The following is a 27462-nucleotide window of genomic DNA, read 5'->3' as shown; positions in this document are numbered from 1 at the left end:
ATGCTTGGGTAATAGAGAAAGTCTTCCAACTATTCGTACAGGTCACAGGTCTACTTGCTGCAGAGACCAAGCCCCATTTGCTCTGAAGGCATCACACAGGACCCACATCCAACAAGATGAAGCCAGGGAGATAACTGCTGTTAAATCACATCAATGAACACTATATAGCCTTTAAAAAAAAGTTATGGAAGTATATATACTGACATGTACAGCTGTTTATAACACACAAGAAAACATGAAGAACAGGAGATATAGACACTCACAGAAATCTCATCTTTAAAAAATACGTAAAGGCACATACTCTCTCCAACATATAGACATTATAAAAAAGATGATTTAAAGGAAAATATCCAAATTGTTAAAGGAAAATATCCAAATTGGGGTTACCGCTGGACAGGTGAACTTGTGGAGATTTTTCCTTCTTCTTTGGGTTATCTGTAATCCCCTCTTCCCTGATCCATTTTTTTTTTTAGGCGGATTCTTGCTCTGTCAGCCAGGCTAGAGTCCAGTGGCACGATCTTAGTTCAATGCAACTGCTGCCTCCCGGATTCAAGCGATTCTCCTATCTCAGCCTCCTGAGTAGCTGAGATTACAGGTGCCTACCACTGTGCCCGGCTAATTTTTGTATTTTTAGTAGAGATGGGATTTCACCGTGTTGGCCACGCTGGTCTAGAACTCCTGACCTTGTGATCCACCCGCCTCAGCATCCCAAAGTGCTGGGATTACACGCGTGAGCCACTGTGCCCGGCCTCCATATTTTTAAATATAAAAATATTAATAGAAATGGAAAGTATATATGTTGTAATATGAAAATACTGGTAGAAAAAACTTAACTAGGATCATACACAATACTTAAATAGAATACCAAAGGTTGTCCTTAAGCACACAATTTATTACATTACACCAGCCACTTCAGAAATATAACTTAAAAAAAATCAATAGTAATCAAACTACACTGTTTCATCTCTGCCGCAATGACATTTTCCATGATTACAAGAAGCAGTGAACCACGAGAGAATGCCCAGGTGGGCTTGGATTTATACCTCCCTTAAAATGAAACTTACACCATAAAACGGGAAGGACAAGGGACACTACTGGCTGCCTCTCCTCAACATGAGACCTCATGAAGGTGACTACAAGAATTCCTGTAGCATTTGTTAGCACTGCAGCTTCTACAGCTTCCCAGCTCTCACCTGCAGAGCGTCCTGGTAGCAACGTGGAGTGGAGCAGAGGCCCTGCATGTTCAACAACCACTGCAGCTAATTCTGACAAACAGTGATCCCCCAGAATGCTTTGAGAAACACTGGGCCATGGCATATCAACAATCTACCAACTTCAGAAAAAAATTATTTCTTAATTGCATCATAAAATAGGAATATTAAATAGCCTACTATATATAGAGATAATATTTAATACTAATGAAATTTGGCCACAAAGTACTTACAGGATTCCAAGTTACAGAATTTTCTACCTAACACAACTTATATCAGATGTCATATAATTTAAAGTGACTCTTAAACTAAAGTAGATTATAACCAGACCAGAACACCCATCAATTCATATAAACAATTGAAAGCAGGGCTGAGCCAGTGACAGAAAACAAAACAAAACAATGAAAGCAGGGTTTTTCAAGCTACAGGTTAAAAGCAACACACTAGAAGGAAAAACGTGTTATTATTATATCTTATGTGCACACGTATACATGTTGAATAATGTCTCAGAAAGCGGTAATGCTAAATCTAAAATGTGAATGCATTTGTACATCTGAGAGACATTTCCAAAGCAACTTCTACAAAGTTTTATACTATATTGCATTCCTAACAGCAAAGTATAAAAATGCCTGTTAATAATTGAATCTCACCCACTGAGCCTATGATCAAACCTTGCGATGTTTGCCAATCTAATGGATTAAAAAAAAAAGGTATCCCCTGTAGTTTTCATTTGCACTTATCTTATTATGAATGAGGTTAAATGTGAAATGTCTATTCTTGTTCTTTACCCATTTTTCTTTCTAGTTATCAGTCATCTTCTTATCAATTTGTAAGTGCAATTTGCAAATAATTTCCCAGTTTGTCTTTCAGTCTTGATTTTACTCTGGTGTATTTTTCCTTTAATTCAGAAATACTTTATCCTTGACTGAAGCGATAAGACTTTATTTTCTTTATGGTATCTGGGTATGTCAGAAAGGTCAATCTTTCAAAAGGAGACAATTTGTAATGAATACACATAGGCAGTGACCACCCCAAAGCCACAGTCAGCTCACATGTAGCAGAGGATAAGCAGGGCAGTGGGAGGTTGGAACCCAGGCAATGCAACTCACAGAGGGTTTTGGCTTCCTCAAGGCACTTATGATGCAGCTGGGCAGAGAGAAAGACAGAGCCCTGTGCTAAGTGCCAGCACTGTAACACACGCCATCAGTGCCACAGCAGTATTGCAAGAGCAGGGGCAGAAGGCACAGTGCTATGCTGGGAAAGGTGCCGCCTGTCACTCTGGGAGAACAGAAGGCTTGGATGAGGGCAACAAAAGAGAGGGTGGTTTCCTGTGGAAAGCAGGATTGGCCACACAAAGTCTTCAACTACTGAATATGCATGGGGTGCAGAAGGACTCAGTCAGCCAGCTTCACCACGGCTGAGGCTTCACGGCACAGCGCAGGAGGAAGCGAAGGCAAGGCAGAGCTCACGGCTGGAACGCAGTCCTCCGATGGCAGGCAACAGAGGCTGGCCTTACCCATGAGCTCTGCTGAACCAAGGGGTTCTTAGACAGGAGGGGACATGATACAAGTAGCAGCATTTAAACAAGGTTATTATGGGGAGTCTATCTGTTTTTCATTGGTTATAAACACTTGTTTAATCTTAAACTATGTTTAATAAACCAATGACAATCTTGATGAACAACTGTCTGTTTTCAAATGCAAAAATAGGTAAGTAACTCCTTCGATAGTTTAAAAGAGAAAAATATTAACATACCACTTTTTTATAAGAAGAGAGGGATGGTAGAATAAGAAGATATACTTAAATTTGCACATACAACGCACAACAAATTAAGAAAACTGGTTATCGCTAGGAAGGAGAAGGGAAGGCCAGGTAGCAGGGTGGAAAGCAAGGAAGACGTTTCACTGTGCATTTCGTACAGTTTTAATTTTTAAACTGATGCATTACATATTCTAAACATTTACATTTAAAATGAAAAACACCTTAGTTTTCTACTTTACATTTACTCTGTGTTATATACAATTATGAGAACAATCATCTTTCAGATATAAATATGTCAGATTTTTTTTCCTTCTACCATAACCAAATTTTATACTAGCTAGCCCCTGGGCCTCACTCCTCCAGCCTCCCTCCCTAACTTTCTGCAGTAGGCAGCTGCTCTCTCTTTCAGTCAAAGAGCTTTTCTTTTAAAACTTGAGTGACCCTCATCTTATCACTATTTAACAGACTAATCATTTGACAACTATAATCTCACTGAACTTTGGAAAAATCCCTGACATCCAAAGATGACACACAGACATGTTAGATAATGTTAACGGTGCACAGTACTACGTCTAGAAGGCCTACGTGTAAGGTTGGGCAGAATATTTTCTATCCTTGCTCACTTCTGAATGCTTTAATAATGTCTACTTTTATAAATGTTTTGTTGTAGTTAAAAATATTACTCTATAAAATTTCCAAGGCACATCAACTTCAGAGGAATGCTTCAGGTGAGGGTTTCCATGTAAAACGTGCTGGAGGCTCATATTTTGAACATCTGCCCTCAGTAGATCCTACTGATACAAGCACACTGACATACACACTAGCTCAACCCCAAACAGCTGATGAGGTAAAAACACAAAGCTCATTTGGGAGGCCGAGGTGCGTGGATCGCCTGAGGTAAGGAGTTTGAGACCAGCCTGGCCAACATGGTGAAATCCCATCTCTACTAAAAATACAAATATTAGTCACGCATGGTGGCACACGCATGTAGTTCCAGCTACTCAGGAAGCTGAGGCAGGAGAATCGTGTGAACGTGGGAGGCGGAGGTTGCAGTGAGCCAAGATCGTGCCACTGCGCTCCAGCCTGGGCAACAGAGCGAAACTCTTGTCTCAAAACAAAAAACGAAAAACAAAAAAACCCCATGAAGCCTAGTGTTCTCTCTCAACCCCAGCTCAAACAGATATTTTGAAAAGGAAACAGAAACTCCACACACTTCCCTGTTTGCCTATTTCCATGTTTACATTTCTCTAACAGCTAACACTATGTTTGGTTAGTTTAACTAAGTTATCCTGCTCACTTAAAATTCTATTTTTTTCTGGTTATATCTGACAATAGCTCAAAGGTTCTTAAAACCTAACATGTTTGGGAAAAAAAAAAGGTCCCACTTAACTGTATTTCTTCTTGTCACAATGACACCCAAATTTAATAAATATTTTATGAAAAATACAGCAAAAGGGCAGCACTGACTAATAATGTGCACTCAGTACTGCCGTGCGTGCTCCTTCTTCACGTCTTCCTCCCTTTTACAGAGCTTTCCTTTTAAGTGTGAACTTTGAGTAGAAAGAGGCTGGATTAATGATAATTGGTGAGTCCATAGGACTCACACGACAGCCAAGAAATACCACACTTTGCAGGACTAATGAGATTTCCACTGTTACATCTTAATAACATCTTGAAAAATATACCGGGTAAATGTAATAAAGGAAAAAAGTACACTTCACCTACTTTGTAAAACTGAATTCTACATAAACATGTGCACCGTATATATCGTGTACAGGCATTTCAGGTGCGTGAACACACTTACCCGTCATGGTCGGTGACTCTCTTCGCTGGCCTCCATCGTCCTTCCCTTCATAAACCACCGTAACATCATAAATGGCATCTAAATAATTCTTCATGCAATCAAAAGCAACGTGAGTTGCCTTTATTCGTGGTGTTAGCACATGTTTTAATACTGCAAGGCCTAGAAGTCAATTCAGTGTTGTCATTAATTAGTTACAAAACACCTCCACAATATATTGTTTAACATCTAAATTATTTTTAAATTCCCTCAAACAAACACAACAGAATCTATTAATTCCACAACCTCATATATTTAGGGCTCTAAGTTTAGAAAGCACTCTCACTTGCCTTTTTCTGTTTAAATCAATATTCATTTGCTATATATTGATCAAATATCTACACGTACAAGTCACTGTGTTGGAAGTTTATGGCCTATCAGAAACGCTTCAATCTAGTAAACCCCGGCAAGGGTAAATATTAGTGCCCTCGCTTCTGGCCACTGAACAAAGGTGATAGCATCTTGCCCATGATAACTCAAGATTTCCTAGAAATACAGTCACACAAGACATGGCCTCCTGTTTCTGGCTTCTTTCGCTCAGCATGGATCTGAGGTTCATCTGTGTGGCTGCAGGACTCAGTGCTTCATTCCTTTTTATGGCTGAATAGTATTCCATTGTGTGAACAGATCACATTTTGTTTACCTGTTAATTGCTTCATGGACATTTGGGTTGCATCCATACTTTGGCTATTATGAATAATGCTGCTATGAACATTCATAGAAATTGCATATGAAGGCTGCAGGTGAACAAGCTTTTGTATGAACATACGATTTCAATCCTCTTGGGTATATCTGACATATTTTTAAAAGGTTCTTTAGCTGGGGGACTACTGCAATTATCCAGAACAAATCTCATTCATTAGGTTCCTACCAGGGTTAAGGATTTGTTCTTCTCTCCTTCCTATTACCTCCCTTTTCCTTGATTAAAATATTTACAGACAATTTAACAGAAAACAGTAGCTCTCAATAAGTGACATGAAAATAGACTACAAAAAACTAGTCTAGATTTTCTACTGGCCTCTCTAGGGGGAAAGTAGCTGAGTAAGGAAGAACAGCTATTACATGGTGGGACTGTCCCACACAAGAGGTTTTAAAATGCAGGGTGGTGTGGGAAAGACAAAGATTCCCACAAGCACGTATCTGACTTTAGTCCCCAGGGCAGGGGCAGTTAAATTGATTCACAAACTTGCAACAAAAATCTCAATCGCACACCAAGCTGGGAAGCATTTATTTGTGAATTAAACTAGTTAACACATCCTTCTTTGCTACTGGAACTCATTCAACTTTATGAAGTCCAAAGTTTCAAAATATCACTCTGTGGTGTTCACTAAAACAACTAATTACTAGCATCCAAGTAAGTTAGTAAGGAAATAAAGACAGAAAGCTAGTATTTTTAAAACATAAAAGGAAATGAATTATCATGAATGTTTTAAAAAAATAGCTTTGTGACTAGGCTTCTGCTCCAGAAGGCATAGATAAGGCCACACCATAACTAGAAGGGGAATGGCCAAGAGGAAAACATGCAGAGCACGCCTGCGTGCACCCACCTGCCATGCAAAGAGAAGTGGAAGGGCAGGAGGCAGGGAAAGAAAGAGAATATGGAGCTGGGCGCGGTGGCACGTGTATGTCTGTAGTCCTAACTACTCAGGAGGACTGCTTTAGCCTGGGAGTTGGGGAGCGGGGGAGAGAAGGAAGAGAGGGAGGGAGAAGAATATAGAAAGAAAGCAGAAAGAAAAGAGAGAGAGGACAGAAAGCAAGCAAGAGAGAACAAGTGAGGAAAGGAACAAAGGGAGGGAGGGAAGGAAAAGAAGGAAGGGAGAGAGAGTGAAAGAAGGAAGAAAAAAGGGGGAGAGAGAACATGAGTTCACATTGGGCATACTGAGGCTGAAGTAACAAAACATTATAGAAGTAGTTGGAAATATGGTCTGTAAAATGGCAAGAATCAACCGAAGCTAAGCATGTGGAAACCATGGGAATGGATAACTGAAGTAATGGCAGTGGCTGAGAATAATAAAGGGCAGAAGATGAAAAGGCAAGAAATACAGACTTCGGAAACATCCACATTAAAAAAAAAAAAAGGTAAAAATAATAACAGGGAATATGACAACCCAGGAAATAAAAAAAGGGGGGAAACCAATGTAACACAAAAACAAAGGGAAGAGAATGTTTAAAGGAAGAGGAGGTGATATTTATCTTCATAAAGAAAAATTATACTCCATTGTTTATTTCTACAATAAAGTTAAAATTATTTTCTGGTTATAAAGTTATAAATAATGTCAAAAGTTACGTGAAAGTTAACAAATATGACAACTGACACAAATGATACGATGCTTTGGAGGTCACTCGTAAGTGAGAAGTGGGATTCATTTCTGGACAGTGGATGGAGTCAAACACAAGAAAGCAAGGGGCCCAGACTTCTCTTTGCACAGCTATAGACTTAGTTATTTCAGAATTCGAGTACATTTGCAAGCTGGGAGAAACCCCAGCAGAGAAGTAAGGCAGATGACTGAGGCAATGATGGAGACAGGGTAGACGGAATCAAGAGCTTAGAAACTGTTGACGTTGCCATGTCTAAGAAGAAAATTTTTCTCCAAAGTTTTCTTCTTAGACATGGCAGCTTCAGCAGTTTCTTCCAAAGAAATCCAAGTCAAGAGACTCCACATTAAGATTTTGAAATCAAAAGGGATATTGGGTGCACTCTTTCCAGAGAAACATAACTTTCTGAAAGCAAAAAATCCTTGAATGTGAAGAGAACAAAAATCCGGGAAAACCATGAGGTAGTCAAAAGGAGAAAAATAAAAGAACTGCTCCACACAGACTTGGCTCGGCTGAAATGAAATGGCCTGGCTTGGCTGCAGAAGGCAGTCAGCATTGATCTTACGATGTTCTCCACTGCTAAGGAAGGGAGAAAACAAACAGGGTTGCCAAGGGCTGAGGAAAGTCAGGGCAGGAACAGAACAGCCCAGCACTGGGATGGGCAGACCCCGGGGCTGGGGCAGACAAGAGCTGCAGAAGGCCCTGCAAGCTGCAGAAGGGCCAAGGAAAGAGAGATTAGAAATCAGCCAAAAACACAGGTTTAGAGCGAGTGAGGAGGAGGGAGAACCAGAGTCAGCTATATGGTGTGGGCGACCCAGTGCCATTTCCAGACGAACTTCAAGGTGGTAAAAGCAGAGCACTGGACCCAGTACAGGACCCCGGACCCAGCACAGGACCCCGGACCCAGCACAGGACCCCGGACCCAGCACAGGACCCCAGGCCAAGCACAGGACCCCGTACAGGAGAACAGGATCCCCCCAAGCCTCCACAAAGGACTGCAGCCCTGCCAACACCTTGATTTCAGCTGAGTAAGACACATTTCAGACTTCTCAACTGTAAGAGAAGAAATCTGTGGTGTTTTAAGCCACCCAGTTTGTGGCCCTTCCTGAGAGCAGCCACAGGAAGCAAATACACCTTCTTAAGAGTGAGAGTGCCGTTACCACGCAAAGCTGAGCACTAGCTTTCTTGTTTGCTATGCTTTCTCAGAAATTGGCTTCAAAGTATTCATTTAATTTCTACTTCTTTGATTATGAGAAAGAATAAATATTTGTTCAAACGTGTGGGTCATTTTTATCTCTTGAATTTCTTATTCATGCCCTTTTCCCATTTTTGTAGTTTATGTCTTTTCTAATTAAGAAGCACTTTTGTAATATTAAGTATATTAATATCCTATATTATAAAATATTATTAGCTTGCCATTTGCCAACTAAATTTGTTCATATGATGTTTGAGACATAAACATAATTTTTATTCAGTTAAGTCTACAAAGAAAAAAATTGTTTTGTAGCTTATTCCCTTTGTTCTCATGTTTTGAAAGAACTCTCAAATCTCTACAATCGCCAGTGTTATTCATCCTATGAATAACATGAAAATTCTACGTATCTGGTTTGCCATTATAGACACGTCATTAAATTTCTGTTTTCTATTAAGAGAGTTCAAAAAGCTTAAGTATGTCACCTTCGCTAGCTACTATGGTTTTAACTATGGCAATTAAAAAACAAAACCACCATAGGGGCTTACTTTAATGGGTCCAGGTGGCCGATTAAGATACATTTAATTCCACATTCCTTATAACCATTAGAAAGCCAAATATCTAAAACAATTCTAAGGAAAATTAGTTAAAACAAAACCCTTCGTACAGCTGAGAAAAGTTTAAATATTACCACAGTGCCTGCACTTTTGCAGGACTCCATCTGAACAGCTTCTTCCTCCATGTCTAAGTTTCCTATAAGAGGTATGCAACTGCTATCAATTTGTTCTTTTTGTGAATAAAACTTAGGCAAAAAACCTGAATGATGGAGTTACCAAGACAAGAAATATGAGTGTATGCATGGAAGGATAAATTCTATCTTCAATATGCTGAGTTTGAGACATCCTTTTGGGCCAGTCAAGCGAAGCTCTCTAATGGACAATTGTACAAATGGGTCCAGAGTTATGCAGAGAGATATGGAGGGGAGGAAGCTTTTGTGAGTCATCAGCAGTCAAGGAAACGGTGGCTAAAGCCATGGATTTAGAGGAAGACCACCATGAGAAACAAAAAGTGAAATTAATCAAAGACCAAAACCTGACACTGGAAATAACACATGTAGCAGGGAGAAATGAAGCAGAAAGAGGCTGGAAAGGAGGCTAGGAAGTAATCGCTAGAGAGCTGGGAGGATAATGGAGAACAGCCCCACAGAAGTCTAGGGAGAGAATTTCAAATCAGAACAAAACAAATTGAGGGCAGAGTGAGTACTGGAAAAAGTGCTTACAACAAAGGTAGACTACAGATTCGAGAGTGGTTTTTGTTTTGTTCTGTTTAATAAATGTGAAAAGGGCAACAGAGACAATGGCATTGCAAAAGAGCAACTGAAATGACAGAACATCATGTCTATTAGACAGAGGAAGCAATGAAAGTCAAAAGAGAGCTGGCAGGTTGGGAGACCAACTAAACCCTCCTATTCTGAACCACTCCTTACTTAATAGGACATGTGTTTAAAAACAAACTGGCATTTTTTAAATGTACTGTTACAAATGATGTCATATACATATGACATATCTGCTCTTGTAAGCACCTTGTAAAAACTCCCCCTTAATTTTAACTAAACTAAAATTAAATAAAATTAAAAATTCGTTTCATGCACTAGTCACATGTTGAACGCTCAAAAACCACATTGGTAGGAGCCAGCACACTGGACAGAACAGATGAAGAACTTTACCATTATTGCAGAAAGTTCCATTAGACAGCACTGTCATAGGCCCTGCTGTAATGTCACCAACAAGGTATTTGCTCAGTGAGGGACTATCAACATATGGAGATCACACACTAAATCACAGTCAAGCTTCAAAGACACCTCTAAGAACATAGCATAGCCACTGTTTTCTGTATACTTCCCAGTTTGGTTAAATTGCATAGCTTATTGGTGTATCAATTATTCAATTTTCTAAAACATGGATATTAAGAACATTACCATTGTTGAAGACATTAATAGCTTCCAAGCACTGTGGACCAACTTTGTGTAAGTTCTCCATTAGAAACTTGACATATTTTCTAATCTAATCCTCACACAGATTTAGATCTACTTATAAGGCATATATGATCTTTTAAGAGATGAAGAAGCAAGCTCAGTAACATTACACAACTTGCAAGTTGCAACCATACAGCTAATAAAAGTCCGAGTTTGGACTCCAACTTAGGTCTGTCATCTTACAAAACAGAAGCTCCATTACACATAACCCATACACTGTAGAAAAAGCTTCCATCTACATAATCATGTACTTAGATAGATTTTAAATAAATCCATGGCACAAGAATATGTATCGTAACAACCACTTCAACTTAATTTCTCAGATATATGTAATAATAGCATGCAAGTGAATTAAGGAGAAGAAACTTCATTTCATAAGAGATAATATGTACACTAATTCAAGGAATGAATACAATGATTCCTTCAATTGTAAAACAAAAGTATCTTTTCCAGGAAGAAAAACTAAAAATGTTATTATCTTTAAAAATTATTTGTTCAAACACTGTCAAATTTTTACTTACCACGTTGGGCAGCAAATGCCTGACTAGCTGAAAGGACTTTTGTTTGCTCTGGATTATACCTTGTACCTTCTGGAAAAATCACAAGATACATCTGTGGGACATAGAGCAAATTTGGTTTATTTTGTGTGAGCTTTGTTTTTGTTATTGTTAACCTAAAAAAGCTAAACCTACTAATGCTAAGAGAGTATTTCCTACAGTAGGAGAAAATGTATATTTATTTACATGTCACCTTCATTTCAAGCAGGGCAAACAAAATGCAACAATTCAATTAAGTCTGAACATAACGTGAACTATATTTTAAATGCAGTGCTACATTCATTGGTACGTCAGCCATGAAGAATCTAAAAACATTTCTAATTACATGCTAATAATTCACTAATTAAAAATAGGCCATGAAACGGTGACTCATACAAAGCCTCAATGAGTTTTTGCCCTTTGAGATCCTGTAATATGTCATTTTTAGAAATACAAATTTTAGAAATCAGTATCGTTAAGTACCAACACTAAAAAGTACCTCATTTGATGAAAATCATATACTAAATTCCCACCATGTGAAAGGTTCTAAATGTTCACATTCAAAAGCTTCACACAGAATTCCTATTTCACACAGCTCCTTTAGTGCATTTTAAATTTTATTTATAAGCAAACTCATTTGTTATATAAACTGAAACTAAAATAATATAAAGAAGAATATTAAGCTGGACGTTTAATAAGTAATCAATTAGTCTAAGTTTTTACACTTATCTGCTTAGGTGTATCTGTTTAACAGAAACATTAAAATTATACAGCAAAAACTCCTAGCTTGAGAACTGAGTTACAAAAACTACACTAATAACTTTGATTGACAGCCGAAAGACAAAAATAAGTTATGCATACCAAATCTTTTCAAATACAAACAGAATACAGGAAACAAGACAGGAGCTCATGGGAGAAAACTATGTTTATTGGATTCATTCTTCCCAGATCTCAGACAGTACTCAGACAACATTGTCTACCTCTGTACATCTGGTACAGAAGCCTTCCTTCATCTGGATGACCTATGATCACAGCTCCTACTTAAAAACCTATGTGGTACTGAATTTTTTCTTTAGATACTGGTATAATGGTATCTAAAAATTTCGTACTTTCAGCTTCCACGCAAATATGCAAGCTTTTTGTTCATTCATATAATAGTCTTCAGAACCCACACCTAACTTTGAAATTAACAGATAATATTACATGTATGTTTATATTTAATAATTTATATTATTTTTAATAATTAATATTAAATATTATTAAATATTAATAATTTATATGTATATTTATATTTAATAATGAAGACTGATCAGATCTGTTAAGAAAATGTAGAAAAGTGGGTACAATTAGGAAAAACATACAAAATTCCTTATTATATTCCAGCAACTAGAAGGAAAAGCAGGAAGACAAACATTAAAGCTAGTTCCAAACACCACACATTCATTTTCATGAAAATGTGTTTTGTAACAGTAAGGTTTATATTCAAAGCCATGAAAGCAATTACTGTGGGCTATCAGCTTTTAACTCAAGCATTTATAAATAAAACGATTATTTCACAGGTTAATAACTCGTGGTATTATCTGCTGTCTTAGATGTGTAATTTAAAAGAACATTGACAGACAGCAAGAAGGCATGAATTCATTCACAGCTAATTCTGAAACTATTTCTTATATACTTATTATGTTCCAGGAACTGCACAAAGGATAACAACACATATTGTCCTTCCCTTCATGGACAAGTGAGGAAAAGAAATACTTAAACAGATAAATAAAAACATGTCATTACATATCATGATATGATTGCAAAGAAAAAGAACAAGGTGTGATGAAGGAAAATGATGAGAAAAAATTTAGGAAGGGCAATGGGGCTAGGAACTAAAGAATGGATAAAAGAATGAGTGCTTTTCCCTAAAGATGAGGAATATGGAAACGATTTCCCTCACATCAGTTCTAGTCAAGGCTGTACTAGGAGGTCTAGCCAGAAAATTTAGCAAGAAAAAGAAATAAAAGCCATCAAGATTAAAAAGAACAAAGTAAAACTGTTATTTCTATAACAATGACATGATTGTTTATGTAGGAAATCCTAAGGAATATATTTTTTAAGTTACTAGATGATAAATAAGTTTAGCAAGGTTAGTATATTAAAAAGTCAAATATATGCCCAGGTTAAACAAAAACTTGAAATTTTTTTAAATGTCATCTATAACAGTATCAAAAACTGAAATTCTTAGGGATATATCTGGCAAAACATGTGCAAATCTGTACATTAAACTACAAAACACACTGAGATAAATAAAGAAGACCTAAGTAAACAAATGCACGCTACGTTCATCAATCCAAAGATTCAATCCTGTTATATCAATTCTTCCCAAATTCATCTATATCTTCAATACAATCAAAATGAAAAGCCCACAAACTTTGGGTAGAAATTGTCGAGCTAATTCTATAATTCACACGGAAATGCAAAAAACCTAAAATAGCCAAAACGACTTTGAAAAGAAAGAACAAATTTAGAAGACAACTACACTATTTAAAAACTTACTACAAAGCAAGCATTATTAAGACAGTATGGTATTGGCATAAGGATATATATATATAGATCAATATAACAGAACAAATGGTCCATTGATCTAGGGATAACAGACCCATCTATATTCAGTCTACTTATTTCAAACACTGGGGGGGGAAATAATCTTTTCTATAGTGATGGTTACCTATATTAAAAAAATACGAACTTCGACCTTACACCATATGAAAACATTAATTATAAATAAATCCTAGAACTAAATGTAAAAGCAAATTCTAAAATTTCCCGAAGAAAACAAAGGAGAAAATCTTAGCAACCTTAAGTTTGGCAAGGTCTTCTTAAATAGGATACAAAAAGTGGAAATTATGAGAGAAAAAAAAATCAATAAATTAAGCTTAAAAGTATGTTCTTCAAAAGATACATATAAATGTATAAAAACAAAAAAAACACACGTTCTCAAAAAAGATACTATTCACAAATAGGAAAAGGCAAGTAACAGATGCAAAAAACTTGTACAGGAACATTCTTAGGAGTGACAGGCTTATCTCATTTTATCATGCTTCGCTTTACTGAGCTTCACGGAAATTGCATTTTTTTCCCATTGAAGGTTTATGACAACCCTGCATCGAGCAAGTCTATTGGTGCCATTTTTCCAACAGTATGTGCTCACCTCACGTCTCTGTGTCATATTTCGGTAATCTCACAATATTTCATATTATTATATCTGTTATTGTGATCTGTGATCTCTGATGTTACTATTGTAATTGTTTGGGGGTGCCATGAGTTGCACCCATATAAGATGACAAATTTAATTGATAAATGTCGTGTGTGTTCTCACTGCCCCACTGATGGCCTGTTCTCCTGTCTCTCTTTTCTCTCTACCGCCCCTTGGGTTTCCCTATTCCCTGAGACACAACAATATTGAAATTAGGCCAATTAATAACTCTACAATGGCTGCTAAGTGTTCCAGAGAAAGGAAGAGTTGCATGTCTCTCACTTCACATCAATAGCTAGAAATGGCTTAGTGAGGAAGGTATGTTGAAAGCCAAGGTAGGTCAAAAGCTAGGTCCTTTGCACCAAACAGCCAAGTTGCGGATGCAAAGGAAAGTTCTTAAAGAGAATTAAAAGTGTTACTTCACTGAACACATGAATGATTAGAAAGCAAAACAGCCTTATTGTTGATATGGAGAAAGTTTGAGTGCTCTAGATAAAACATCAAACCAGCCACAACACTCCCTTAAAGCAAATCCTAATCCAGAGCAAGGCCCTAACTCCCTTTAATTCTCTGAAGGCTGAGAGAGGTAAGGAAGTGGCAGGGAAAAACTCAGAAGCTAGCAGAGGTTGGTTCGTGAGGTTTAAGGAAAGAAGCCGTCTCTCCATAACATAAAATTGAAGTGGCAAGTACTGATGTATAAGCTGTAGCAAGTTATCCAGAAAATCTACCTGAAATAAAATAAACATTAAACAGAAGATCTGGGATTTAAACCTGAACCTAATTTCAAAACCAACACTCTTATCCACCAGGCTGCCTCCTATCTGAAAAGGAACTTAAGTGAAAGCTGGAAGAAAAAGTGTAAGTCTCCTTGTTTGTGCCCTAAGTTTTACTAGCTCATAGTCTAACAAAATGACTTCTATTAGTTATTTTTATCACAAATATGCTTCATTTGCATCCACAACCAATAAGTACCTTAAGAAAATACTGTATTATCCCAGCAATAATTATGGAGATGTATTTCTTCACAACTTATAATACAAATATATTTTTTGAAACAAAACTCTGCATTTCTTAAATACTAATAACGAATAAGAACTGATACAATCATGGAATAGATTCCTGAGAACTAACAATCCACACAAAAGTTGACTTAACATATTCTACCATGTCACTTACTTAATTCACCTTCAGAAAGAAAAGAATCATCAAGAACCTGAGCAAGATGTATCTGCTCTCACAGGGCGTACATATTAAGAAATGAAACAACCATCCAGATTCTTAGAAACCCGACCTGGGACAGTGACCTTACAGCGAAAGCTGCTCAGCACTGCCTCTTGAACCTGCCAGTCTGTTATCCATACTGCGGTAGGAACATAAAAGGCTGGAATTTTGCCCACAAAATTCAGGGAGGCTATTCTGGTAGCCCATAACAGACTAGGTTATTTGAATCAACCTTCCTACTGAAAACAACTTAAAAAGCTGGATATAACATTATTTTAAAAGTACCCAAGAGTTGGCAAGATGTTAAGACTGAAATTAAGCAAACACAGTAAAGCAGAAGTAAGCATAAAACAGAACTTTGTTTTACAAGACTCATAAGATGAAGGGCACAGAAACCAAAGCCCATGGACCTTCTAATAGAACTGTGAAGAGAGAATGAGAGAAGCCAACGAAACACCAAAGGCTCTACTCTCAGGGTGAAAGTAAATGAGAGGTGAGCAGGTCTCACGTGCATCTGCAACCCTGGTTGCACTGCCTGAATGGCTCAGTTCACCTTCAACTCAGAATCTGGTTTGGGTGGGGCCCACGCTAGAGGAGCCTTAAGGGGCCCAGCTAAAACAGGTAGAAATGATCTCTGGAGAAAGACACTCCCACCTGAGGCTTCAACTGATTTCCACAAATAACTTACCAAACACAGCCAGCAGCAAAGGAAGATAACAAAGCAAACAAGGAAAGAAAGTACCATGAGCAAGAACAGCAGAAAACAACAGACTCAGACAGGACTTTAGGCACTGAAATAACCCTACACACCTTTTAAATTATGCCTTCATCACTTAAAGAAACAAAGACAAGCTTGAAGATTAAAACCAAAATAACAGATTTGATAAAAACCACACAGCACTTCATATAATGACAAACAATAATTTAAAACACTGAAGTTGAATGGATTTGTATCTATTCTGGATTGTATTTTAGAAGAGAAAAAGGACATTACTGGAAAACCTGGTAAAGTCTGAATAAAAATCTGTAGTACAATTAATAGTGTGGTACCAATGTTTATTTCTTAGTTTTGACAAATATATTCCATGTTATGTAAGATGTCAACATTAGATGCTAAAGCTAGATGAAGAAGGCTGGGCGTGGTGGCTCACGCCTATAATCCCAGCACTTTGAGGGGCCGAGGCGGGCGGATCAAGAGGTCAGGAGTTCGAGACCAGCCTGGCCAACATGGTGAAACCCTGTCTCTACTAAAAATACAAAAATTAGCAGGGCATGGCGGTGGACGCCTGTAATCCCAGCTACTCAGGAGGCTGAGGCAGGAGATTGCTTGAACCCGTGAGGCAGAGGTTGCAGTGAGCCAAGATCGTGCCACTGCACTCCAGCCTGGGTGACAGATTGAGACTCCAACTCAAAAAAAAAAAAAAAAAAAAAGCTATATAAAGAATAAACAGGAACACTCTGTTCTTTCTGACGTTTTTGTAAATCTAACATTGTTACAAGTTTTGAAATGTATTAACCAAAAACGGGAGGCGGCTTCCATTAAGTATGTAGAATGCTGAAGGAATACTACTGCCAACCCTACAGCAACAACAACACTGACAAGCTGTAGATTCATGACTTTTCTTAGACCCTTCAGAGAGCTGAAAGGTTGCAAGGCAACCAACTAACCCAAAAGTCTAAGGAAAGATGTAAAACTCAAAGGAGAAACAAGATGCTAGCGCTTGTTTAGCTGGGGGCCAATGCTAACAGATACCAGTAAAAAGAATTTAGCTAAATATTTTAACAATTTTGCAGAAAGCCAAGTATGAGCTAGTGGAACAGACGAACCCCTGGGCTACAGACACAAGGAGAATGCCGCACAACTCACAGGCTTGACCCACAGACCTCCTGTGTACTCCCAAGATAAAGAAAAAGGAAAACACACTGGGGTCAGGGAAGACTGGATGTAGGCTTGTGGGAGGGAACAGCAGCCCTGTGGGAAAGGCTCAGGGCCCAGCCCACATCCTTCTTTCTACCTTTCCTATGGATCAGCAGCCAGAAACTGATGAACAGGGGCAACAAAACCCTGCTACCCATGGGGCACAGATGAATCCTCGATGAGGCTGGGTGAAGAGAACAGGGAAAAACTCTTAGTAAAGGCAGGAATACATCCTGGGCACAGACTTACAGCCAGAAGCAAGGCAGGATCAGAGAGGGCTCCACCCCTGAGACTCTCCCTAAGAATGAAAAGACACTTCCCTTCCCTCTCCTTCTACCACCAAACTAGTGAGAGTTCAGTAACAAGTATCTGAGAAGTATAGTGGGGAAAGGCATAAAGAAGAGAGCCACTCCAAGGTGCCATGTGAAAATGCTGAGTGTGAAACAGACACTGAGGAAAAGCTCTAGCGGGAGGACATCCCCAACCTACAAACAAAGTAATGAGTTCTACAGAAACCTGAAGCTGTGAGAAAAAGCACATGAGCAAAACCCAAATCCAGTGCACCTCCTCAGTGGACTGACTCAACTCCTCAACACTAAAGGCCAAGCAGAAAGACAAGTCTATCCATTTCCAGGTATCAAGACAACTTGCCTCCATTTCTACTGTCTTACAAAAGAGGCCCAGGGTTAGGCAAAATCTTAGGAAGTATGACAAAGGCAAGATAAAGCACAATCTGAAGAGATAAACTAATCAAAATTTCCAGACTCAGATATGGCCCAGATGTTGGAATTATCAAGCAGGGAATTTAAGAGAACTGCAAGTATAATAAAATGATAAAGGTTCAATTGAAAACGTGACTAAGCTTTATGATCAGATAGATACACTAGCACAGAGATGGAAACTATGAAACAGGGTCAAAGGGAAATGTGAGAAATGAAACACGCAGTAGCAGAGATGAAGAGTGCCTTAAACTGGCTCACTAGTAGACTCAACACAGCCAAAGGAAGAATCCATGAACTCAAAGGTGGGTCAACAGAAATTATCCAAACTGTAACACAAAAAGAAAAAAGGGAGGGGGCGTAAAAAAAATTAAAAAGAAAAACCAACAAAAAACGAATAATGCATCTAAGAACTAAAGAACAGCGAGAAATGAACCAACACAAACATAACTGGAGAAGAAAGACTGGGGTAGGAATAATATTTAAGGAAATAAGAGCAAAGAAATTTCCAAAATTAATAACAGACACCAAATCATAGATCCAAGCTCAGAGGACCAATCCAGGTAAAAATTTTTAAAAGACACTCAGATATATGATACTTAAACTGCTGCAAACCAAAAACAAGAAGAAACTCTCGAAGGCAGCCACATAAACAAGACACATGACAAGTGTAAAGAGCTGATTTTTTCAGCCCTAGCGCCACTGACAGCTATATTCATGGGGGCAAAAAAGCAAGGGACCACTGTGCATAGGATGCCAACATCACCCAAAAGGCAGCTATCTTCATTTGCTTCATATATACAATGCCCACAGCAGGACACAGAAGGAACTCCACAGCAGTCATCCATGGCTGGGGTGACTGGACAGCTGGGAGAGAAGTGGGATGGACATTTTAAGGTATAAATTCATGATTTTTAAATTTTTTTTGTAAAAAGTCGATAAACCATATTACCAACTTATTCTGTCTTTTGGAGACCTACATGCAATGACCACAATTCTGCCCACATTCACCACACTGTTTCAGACTAAACAGACCCTTTGAAGACACCAAGCTTGGTTCTCAAGGGTTAGCTATAACAGGATAAAGGGTCACCGTTCATCTCATTCCATTCTGCTTCTGTCACCCCACACATGCCCAAAACAGATGCAATGTTCTAATGTAAAAACACCTAGAAGAGGCTTGTGAATAAACAATGCTCACACCAGGCACTTCACCAGCTGACCGTGAAGAATTCTTCCCTCACCATGAGCTCCAGCTGCTGCCCAGGACCCCTGGTGAGGGGAGGGCAAGAGGAGAGGAGGGAAGACAGAGGGAGGGAGCCAGAAAGGAAAGGGAAAGCCTGTGCACACGAGCTAAGCTTCTGAGCACATGTCATGCACTGAAAGAGAAAGCCCAAGTCGCCCAGGTGATCATGGTGCTTTGTCTCCGGAGGGAACCAGGGGAAAAGCCTTTGGCAGCAATCAGCATTCTATACAAAGCAGATTGAACTCTCCCCACTTTTGTGGAATAAAGTTTTATAAAATATTATTTACACTGAATGATTTGACATTTGTAGAGATTCACCCTTTTTTGGTTTTTCTGTACATGTAAGACATTCAAAATTTACACTAACAGAAAACAGTTGCTGCTTCTAAAACCAAATCTGATACTAAAGAAGACAAGTAGTAAGATGAGCTTGTAAACTAGCTTAAATGTCAGGTTCAAATGCAGTTAGTTCTATTTATAGACTCTGAACGACACCAAATGCTCTTTTTATTCCTCTTTAAGGTCCACTGACCAGCAAAGGACCTAGTTGTTTACAGCAATCTTTCTGATGGCTGAAAAACCTGCCTACCTGTACACAGAGGGTTTCTGTTACCTCAGCATAACCCTGAATTAGTAATTACACATGGGAAAATATATTGTCAAAACAATTCTTACATTTTAATTTAATTCTTAAATTTAGAAACTGAGAGCTGGTAAGAAAAATAAAAATGGGTAGGCTCTTACTGGAGTTCCTGCGTCCACGTAGCTCTGCAACTTGTTTCGCATCTCTTTCTCGTTAAATTTGGCACTGCGCTTTACATAGATTCCTCCATGCTGCCACAATAAAATCGGGAGAAAGAGGATTTACTTTTAAAATAACAGTTGGCCAGAGTCATAAAAAAGGCAACTTCTCTTGCAAAAAGTACAGAATAAAAACTACATTTCAGAATTTAATCTATATTTAATATCTTCAAATATTAAAAACATTCTTCTTCAAAGAACATCTAGCTGAAAATTGCCTTGTCTCAACATAATTCAAAAAAACTAAATGTGACACTGTATTGGAAAACACACGAAGTTTAGTTTTGTTGGCAGTTAAAATGAAAATGCTTTCTTTCTTAAATACACATTTTTAAAAATAAAAAACCTGATCCATCAGATGGATTTAACTCCCAATTCTTCCACCCACTTATTACAGAGTCACTAAACAGCGTCATTAAAATGTCAATACTCACGATCTTTAGGGATTTTAAAAAATCAATCCTGCTACAGATATTTATGTGGCACTGTTACGGACAGAAGTGTGTTCCCCCAAATCAGTCTACTAAAGCCCTAATAGTTCCCACTGTGACTGTATTCAGAGAGAGGGACTTAGAGGTGGTAATTAAGGTTAAAAAAGGGCCTCAGAGTGGGACCTTAGCAGTCTCTGTAGAAGGATTAGTTATCCAGTGTAACTAGTCCTTCTAAGAAGAGGAAGCAGTGCCAGGGGTGCTTGGGCACAGGGAAAAAAACCACCTGAGGACACAGGAAGAAGGATGCTGTCTGCAAGCCTTGGGAGAGAGGCCTTGGGAGAAACTAACCCTGTCAACACCTTGATCTTGGATGTCTAGCCTTCAGAACTGGAGAAAGTAAGTTTTATATATACAGTTTGCTTTTTTTTTTAATATCATACAGATCACTAATTACTGTTATCAACAGTTTAATGTAATTGCCTATCAAATTCTATGCCTTTAAATTTCCTATTTGTTTGAACTTTGTACATTTGCATTTTTGCTCTTTCATTTTACTGCAGCTGGCCCTTCACATCCATGAGTTCCACATCTGCAGATTCAACAAATCACAGATCAAAAATATGTGAACAAATAAAAATTAAAAATAATATAACAATTAAAATAATACAAATAAAAAATAAAGTATAACAACCATTTACATGGCATTTATAATGTATTAGATATTATAAGTAATCTAGAGATGATTTAAAGTAGTGCACAGGTTATACGCAAATACTATCCCATTCTATATAAGGGTCTTGAACATCTTAGATTTTGGTATCTGTGGTGGTTCTAAAACCAATCCCCACAGATCCTGAAGGAAAACCGTATATGGATAATCAGACGTATATAAATACACACCACTAAAAATGCCAAACAAAATTACTTCAACTGAGAATAAACTATTAAACCCATTTTAGAAACCATACATTCACATGAAGTATATGTTAAATTTTAAAATATAACAATTTTATAGGGTTGGGTATGGCAGTTCACACCTATAATCCAGCATTTTAGTAGGCTGAGACAGGCAGATTGCTTGAGTCCAAGACCAGCCTGGGCAACACAGCGAGACCCCCATCTCTACGAAAAATAGAAAATTTAGCCGGGCATGATGGTGGGCACCTACAGTCCCAACTACTTGGGAGGCAGAGGCAGGAGGTTCACCTGAGCCCCAGAGGTCAAGGCTGCAGTGAGCTGTGTTCACACCACTGCACTCAGCCTGAGCAATAAAGTGAGACCGTCTCCAAAAAAAAAAAAAAAAAATTTATAAACTACATATATAGAGAGAAAAGCACGGAAACAAGTTACCTGAGCAAAGTAACACCCATACAATGGCAGCCATTTTAACCCTTCTTTCAGCACGTAGCGCACATGTCCTAGCGCATTCTGCCTGATGGCCAAGATGTCAGCAACAATCCAGTCAACTGCAGAGACAGGACCCAGTTAGCACATACATGAGCCTCTTCACAAGTTGTACTAGGAATGGGCTTCAAAAGTACTGTGATTAGGATGTTTAAAATTTCTTTAAATCAATCTGAGATATTTAAAAAATATACATTTTCTGTTTTTTGAGCTTTTTTTTTTTTTGCATTTCTTGAAAGGCTTTTTATTTCAAAGATAAAATACAGTCACAAAATACCTAAATAATCCAACAGCAGCATGTATATGGAATAAAATGAGCTTCTCTAAATCCTAAAGTCTAGAAAACAAAGTTTTTTTAATGAGAAAGGGGAAATTATAAACAAAAAATGGCCAAATGCAACTATGAATTGCCACTAAATATTTAGTGTGTATATATATGTTCAGCAAAAGGCAAGGACACTTCATCTTCGACTAATGAGCTTTTAGGACTCGGTACTAGGTTAGGACGGCAATCAAACAAAGGTCTCACATGCCTTACAATGATGCTGGGTAGATATATGTGCTCCTTATGTAACCAATTAAAATGATCTCAGACGGCTAATAACTATAGTTAAATAAATATGTTATTAACAAAGGGTTGCAAAAACAAGGGTAAGATGGTATGAACTGATAACAGTAGCAATAAAAAACTTCCTAGAAGTTGTTAGTTGAGCTTTCAAAAAGAAAAAATTCCCAACACAGAGAGTGGCCCTTGCCAATTAAACAAACAGGAAGTGGCAAAGTGGGTGCAGAAGATGGGAAACAGAGGACATGGTTTAAAGACGAAACGAAGTGAAATTCAAGAGACAAATGATACAGGTCTTAAGAACCACAGAAACTTGGATTTGAAAGTAAATGGCTACAAACTATCTCTTGACGAGAAAGAAAACATAAAAATGAAATGTAAGGGAGACTTCTCTAGTTAATACACACATGAGCTCAATGATACTCGAAAAGAAAACTGTTAATCTGTGAAAAGAATAGTTCTATCATCACCCATGTTCTCAGGCCATGAAAATGAGAACAAAAGGAGTGAGTCAGAGGAAGGAAACGTTAAAAAAAAAAAAGTCTGTAGAAAATAAAAGCTGAGGATTTAGAGGAATTACAATAAAGTTTTAGCCAAAGAGGACAGTTTTCCACAGATTACAGTATGATTAGCTCTCAGCTATGTGAAATCTGTTAGACAATGCACCATACTAGTCAGAATATCCCAAAGAAGATTTAGCCATTTTAAAACTAAAAATTAACCCAGAAAAATCTCTTATCAATTATTATACATCTCTCTTTTTAATCAGGGATTATCATTCACAAGTTAACTTTTTCTTGATGACTTAAGACTTATAATTATTATACATATGAAACTTTTGTTATGGCTCCCTATAAGTAGAATGTTGCTTGCAAAGATTCTCCCCTACAGTGTATGATCCCAGAGACAGACACAACCTGTGTTATTGGGTTGAGATATCTATACTACTGGGCTATCAATGATCACTTTTCTCTAAAGTATATAAATTCCTGTTGAAGCCCTCTCCCTAGCCCCTTCTAATTTAGATGGAAGAAATAATAACTGATAAACATATTTCTTTCTAGTCATGTCTTAGAAACCATATAATCGACCCTGTTATACCTGTACCAAATGCAAAAGTAAGCAGACAATAAATTCTGAGAACTAATTCTGTATGGTTCTGTATGGTTCCCAGGCTAAAGTACATCTTGCAAATATAGTTGGGGTACAAAGTTAAAAACCAGGTTTAGCATTTTTTCCTGCAATAATTTTTTTTTTAATTTGGAAGAATTTTAAAAACGGGTTTTATTTTAAAACAAACGGTTTTATGGTTATATTACGGCCTCAGATGCCCCTCCCAAGAACTTTTAAGAGAAAGTGTAAGATTTCCAAAATACATCATGTTCATAATAAACTGCCCTGGGCTATGCCCTTAAACTTGAATATTTTAGTGGAAACATTTAAGAACTAGCTTAACCAGTCAAAATATACAAGCTTTGTGTCACCAATATTTGCTACTGAGTTATCTTTATTTCTTGTTTATTCTCAGCTACGTTTCAGAAAGGACACCAGATTACAGATAGTTTCTGACTATCTCAGTTACAGCTGAGATTATATTACTTTTACAATAACTATTCATATTTTGTGTTCTGGCATAATTTAACTAAGGTAGCAATAAATTTGGCTATGTGAGAATCTTCCATGGCAATCAAGCCAAAGCAGAGTCATTGTTCCCATTAACTTGGAGGGGAGGAGTGGAAGGTAGTGAGGGGCAGCAAGTCTAATTTCCTCATCCCTATCCTCATGAAACAGCAGTTCCTAATTCATGAGGGCCCTGTGTAGTCCAAGAGATACTGCATGTGCAGCGCTTCCCTACCATGGATCCAGCGCTATGCTAATGGTGAGCTATGACTGTCATCACAACCACTTTTAAATGCCATCTATGAGCCAGGTATGTTACCAGGATTAGGAGATAGCCTCTGTAAAGTGCCTGAAAGGAGCTATCACTCACACCTTACCAATAAGGCTCTGAGAGATAAGTAATTTGCCCACTGACACACAGCCTACTGCAGAACAGCATTTCTGCAATGCCGAACAGGAACCTGGGTCTTTCTAACTCCAAAGTCCATGCCTTTTTATAACATTGTACTTACCACGCATGCTGTTCAACAAGAAAATTGACACTTAAGCCAAGAAAAGAGAACATTTCATGAGATTAAAAAGGCAAATAGTAGGCGGGGCACAGTGGCTCACGCCTGTAATCCCCGCACTTTGGGAGGCCGAAGCAGGCAGATCACCTGAGGTCAGGAGTTCAAGGCCAGCCTGACCAACATGGTAAAACCTCATCTCTACTGAAAATACAAAATTAGCCAGGCGTGGTGGTGCATGTCTGTAATCCCAGCTACTCGGGAGGCTGAGGCAGGAAAATGGCTTGAACCCGGGAGGCGAAGGCTGCAGTGAGCTGAGATTGCACCATTGCACCCAGCCTGGGCAACAATAGTGAAACTCCATCTCAAAAAAAAAAAGGCAAAGTGTTGTCAAAAGTAGATCGTTGAAGGATAAGGGGAAGAAATAACAGCCACTATATCCTGCTGACTCCAGAGAGAAATAAGCTAACAGAGACAGAGACAGAATGTAGAGACAAGGACGTGTCAAGCGAAAACAAGGGAAGAGAGAGACTAATTTAAATGTCAATTCTTTTGAGTATCAGGCCAGGAAACTCATTTATTCTGGCAAGCTTGGTAGAAGACAAACTAGAAAGTCTAAGCAGAACAACAGTCTTTGAAATGTTCTTTCCGCTAATTACATTTTCAGAGATACTCTGTTGTGATTCCTAACATCTCAAAAGGGTTTTAGAAGGGTACCTAAACACAATCGGACCATGAACCAAATCTATGGATAGGCTTCAGGGGTCTCTGAAACCCTAAAACTACACGCAAATTTTTATACGCACATTTTTCTAGGAAAAGGCTCTGTCATATACTGACTAAACCCTGTAATTCTAAAGAAATTTAAAATCACTCCCCTAGTATTTTCTCAACTTATAGAATTTTAAAAGGCTTTCAAAAAGCAGCCTTCCCAAATCCTGCTGGGATGAGGATGTGGTGCCAGAGCGGTGATACAAAGTCACAGGCACTTGGAGCTAGGGTGAAGGGAAGGGGAAGTGGTTCTCTAAACTGATAAATGAAATTCAGGTCAGTATGGTCTGAGTATGAAGATTATCCTTCCCATAGTACCTTCTAGTCCCAAATACATGCAGAATTGTTTTTTTTTAATCTGTTTTTTCATAGATGTTTTCTAGAAATCCTTAATCTGAAGGAATATATATAAAAGCCAACATGTAGTAAGCACACAAATTAACAGTAGTAGTTATCAATATTATCACTATCAGCAACACTTCCAGAAATGTTCAGAGAACTCACTCCACAAGTCACTACTAGAGAGCTCTATTAATCGAGTGGAGTTCACACTGAAACCTGGACAAAGAAAAGCTGGCAGGGAAACTGAAGAAGGAATTTTAAGAGAATCCTGTTAAACAGACAACTCTACATGAAATTAACACTGGATCAAAATAAAGGAAATGCATGAAAATCAAATCTATCAAGAGCCATTCCCTGTACTGGGCCCACAGATCCCTTTTATTTGATGTTTAAAACCTGGAAGAAACATCCATCAGCAGCAGGACAGGAAAAGCAGAATGGTATTAGAAGTAAAACAGCCAATATGTCTGCACAGGCCAGAGTTCTCAGCAGCATTGACCATTGGTTGACTGTTTTGCTACTTTTGCCAAGAGTGAAATGTAATTAGATAAAATAGTCTGAACCAGTCATGTAATAAAGTTGGGGAAAATACTCAGATACATCAAAATTCCTATCAACCCCTTGTAGCTTCAACCCTTGTCCTATAAATCTGAACGTAATCATTAATTCACTAAATTGAGAAAAATGCATTTTAACTTCTTTTACTTTCTATACCTCATCTATGGTATAAGCAGTAATAAAAACCACAAAATCATGAAGAGACAGCTGACAGGAAGAAAATTTTAAAAAAGCCACAGGCATAAGTGATTTCCCTTAAGAGTACTATATTGATCAGGTTGTTTTTAGCTTAAGAGTACTATATTGATCAGGCTGTTTCCAGCTTTGAGCTTCTAGGTATTATATTTTTTAAAGTAATAAAAATGGAATTTAGGAAGTATGCATCAAAAGTAGCTACAGGTTTGAAAACATAAGAAGTGGGATTTTTTTGGAGGGCTGAATTATTTGGAGAATTAAAAAGGTCCTTACCCAATGACAATTTCCTGATTCTGCTACTGTGCTACAGTTATATTAAGATGTCACCATTGGGAAAAATATTGCTGACAATGTACTCTTTTTGCAAATTCTTGGGACTCTAGAATTAGTTAAAAATACAAAGGTTTTTAGAAGTATCTTAACCTAAAGTATATACTGCACTATTTTGCAGACCAATTCTCTGCTATTCCTCTGATGGAACAGTAGCAACTAGAATTAAACCAAACCCATTTGAAGAAGGAAAGGAGAGCAGACATTAGAAATGACTAGCATAGTAAGGAAACGAGTACTTACATACCAATACAGCTTTTCTGCAGCTTAGCAATCAAAAATGTAAAATGTATATACACTTCGACCCACCAATGCTACTTCTAGAAACATCACTTACAAAAAGAACGAATACACTATTTAAAGAGCTACGCAAAGGAAAAACAAAGCAAGCAAGTAAGAAAATAGCTGACTTACATCCAACAGAGGGAGAAGGTAAGTTTAGGAAAATTCATAGCTTTCAAGTTTCTGACTTTCCAAAAAGTAAAATCACAAAAATACAAGAACAGGTGTAATATCTGCACAGAAAATTCATGTTTTAAAAAACCCACTTCATTTAAATATAAGAACGGTATTTTGAATGCCCATGTGCCATCTGTAGAAAAACCTAAGTTTCATGCAAATGAAATACAAACCTGTGCTTTGATGATTTGCTAAATATATTATATTTTCTTTATTTTTTGGCAAATCTCCATATAGCAATATC

At 37.8% G+C, this 27462-nt stretch overlaps 1 protein-coding gene across 1 annotated transcript in view; it reads right to left on the bottom strand.

The window, feature by feature from the left end:
• AGPAT5 (1-acylglycerol-3-phosphate O-acyltransferase 5) overlaps positions 1–27462 on the bottom strand; it is a 50956-nt gene that overhangs the window by 7024 nt on the left and 16470 nt on the right. Inside the window, exons 2-6 of the mRNA XM_019032692.4 lie at positions 27392–27461; positions 21819–21934; positions 19981–20070; positions 10877–10967; positions 4777–4935 (exon numbers count right to left, since the gene is read on the bottom strand). Coding sequence (XP_018888237.1) covers positions 4777–4935; positions 10877–10967; positions 19981–20070; positions 21819–21934; positions 27392–27461 — 526 coding nt within the window. The remainder of the gene's footprint in view (positions 1–4776; positions 4936–10876; positions 10968–19980; positions 20071–21818; positions 21935–27391; position 27462) is intronic.

Source organism: Gorilla gorilla, chromosome 7, assembly GCF_029281585.2.
Source record: "Gorilla gorilla gorilla isolate KB3781 chromosome 7, NHGRI_mGorGor1-v2.1_pri, whole genome shotgun sequence".
Taxonomy (NCBI): Eukaryota; Metazoa; Chordata; class Mammalia; order Primates; family Hominidae; genus Gorilla; species Gorilla gorilla.
The sequence above is the reverse complement of the archived record's forward strand: the minus strand, read 5'-3'. Positions and strand labels throughout refer to the sequence as shown.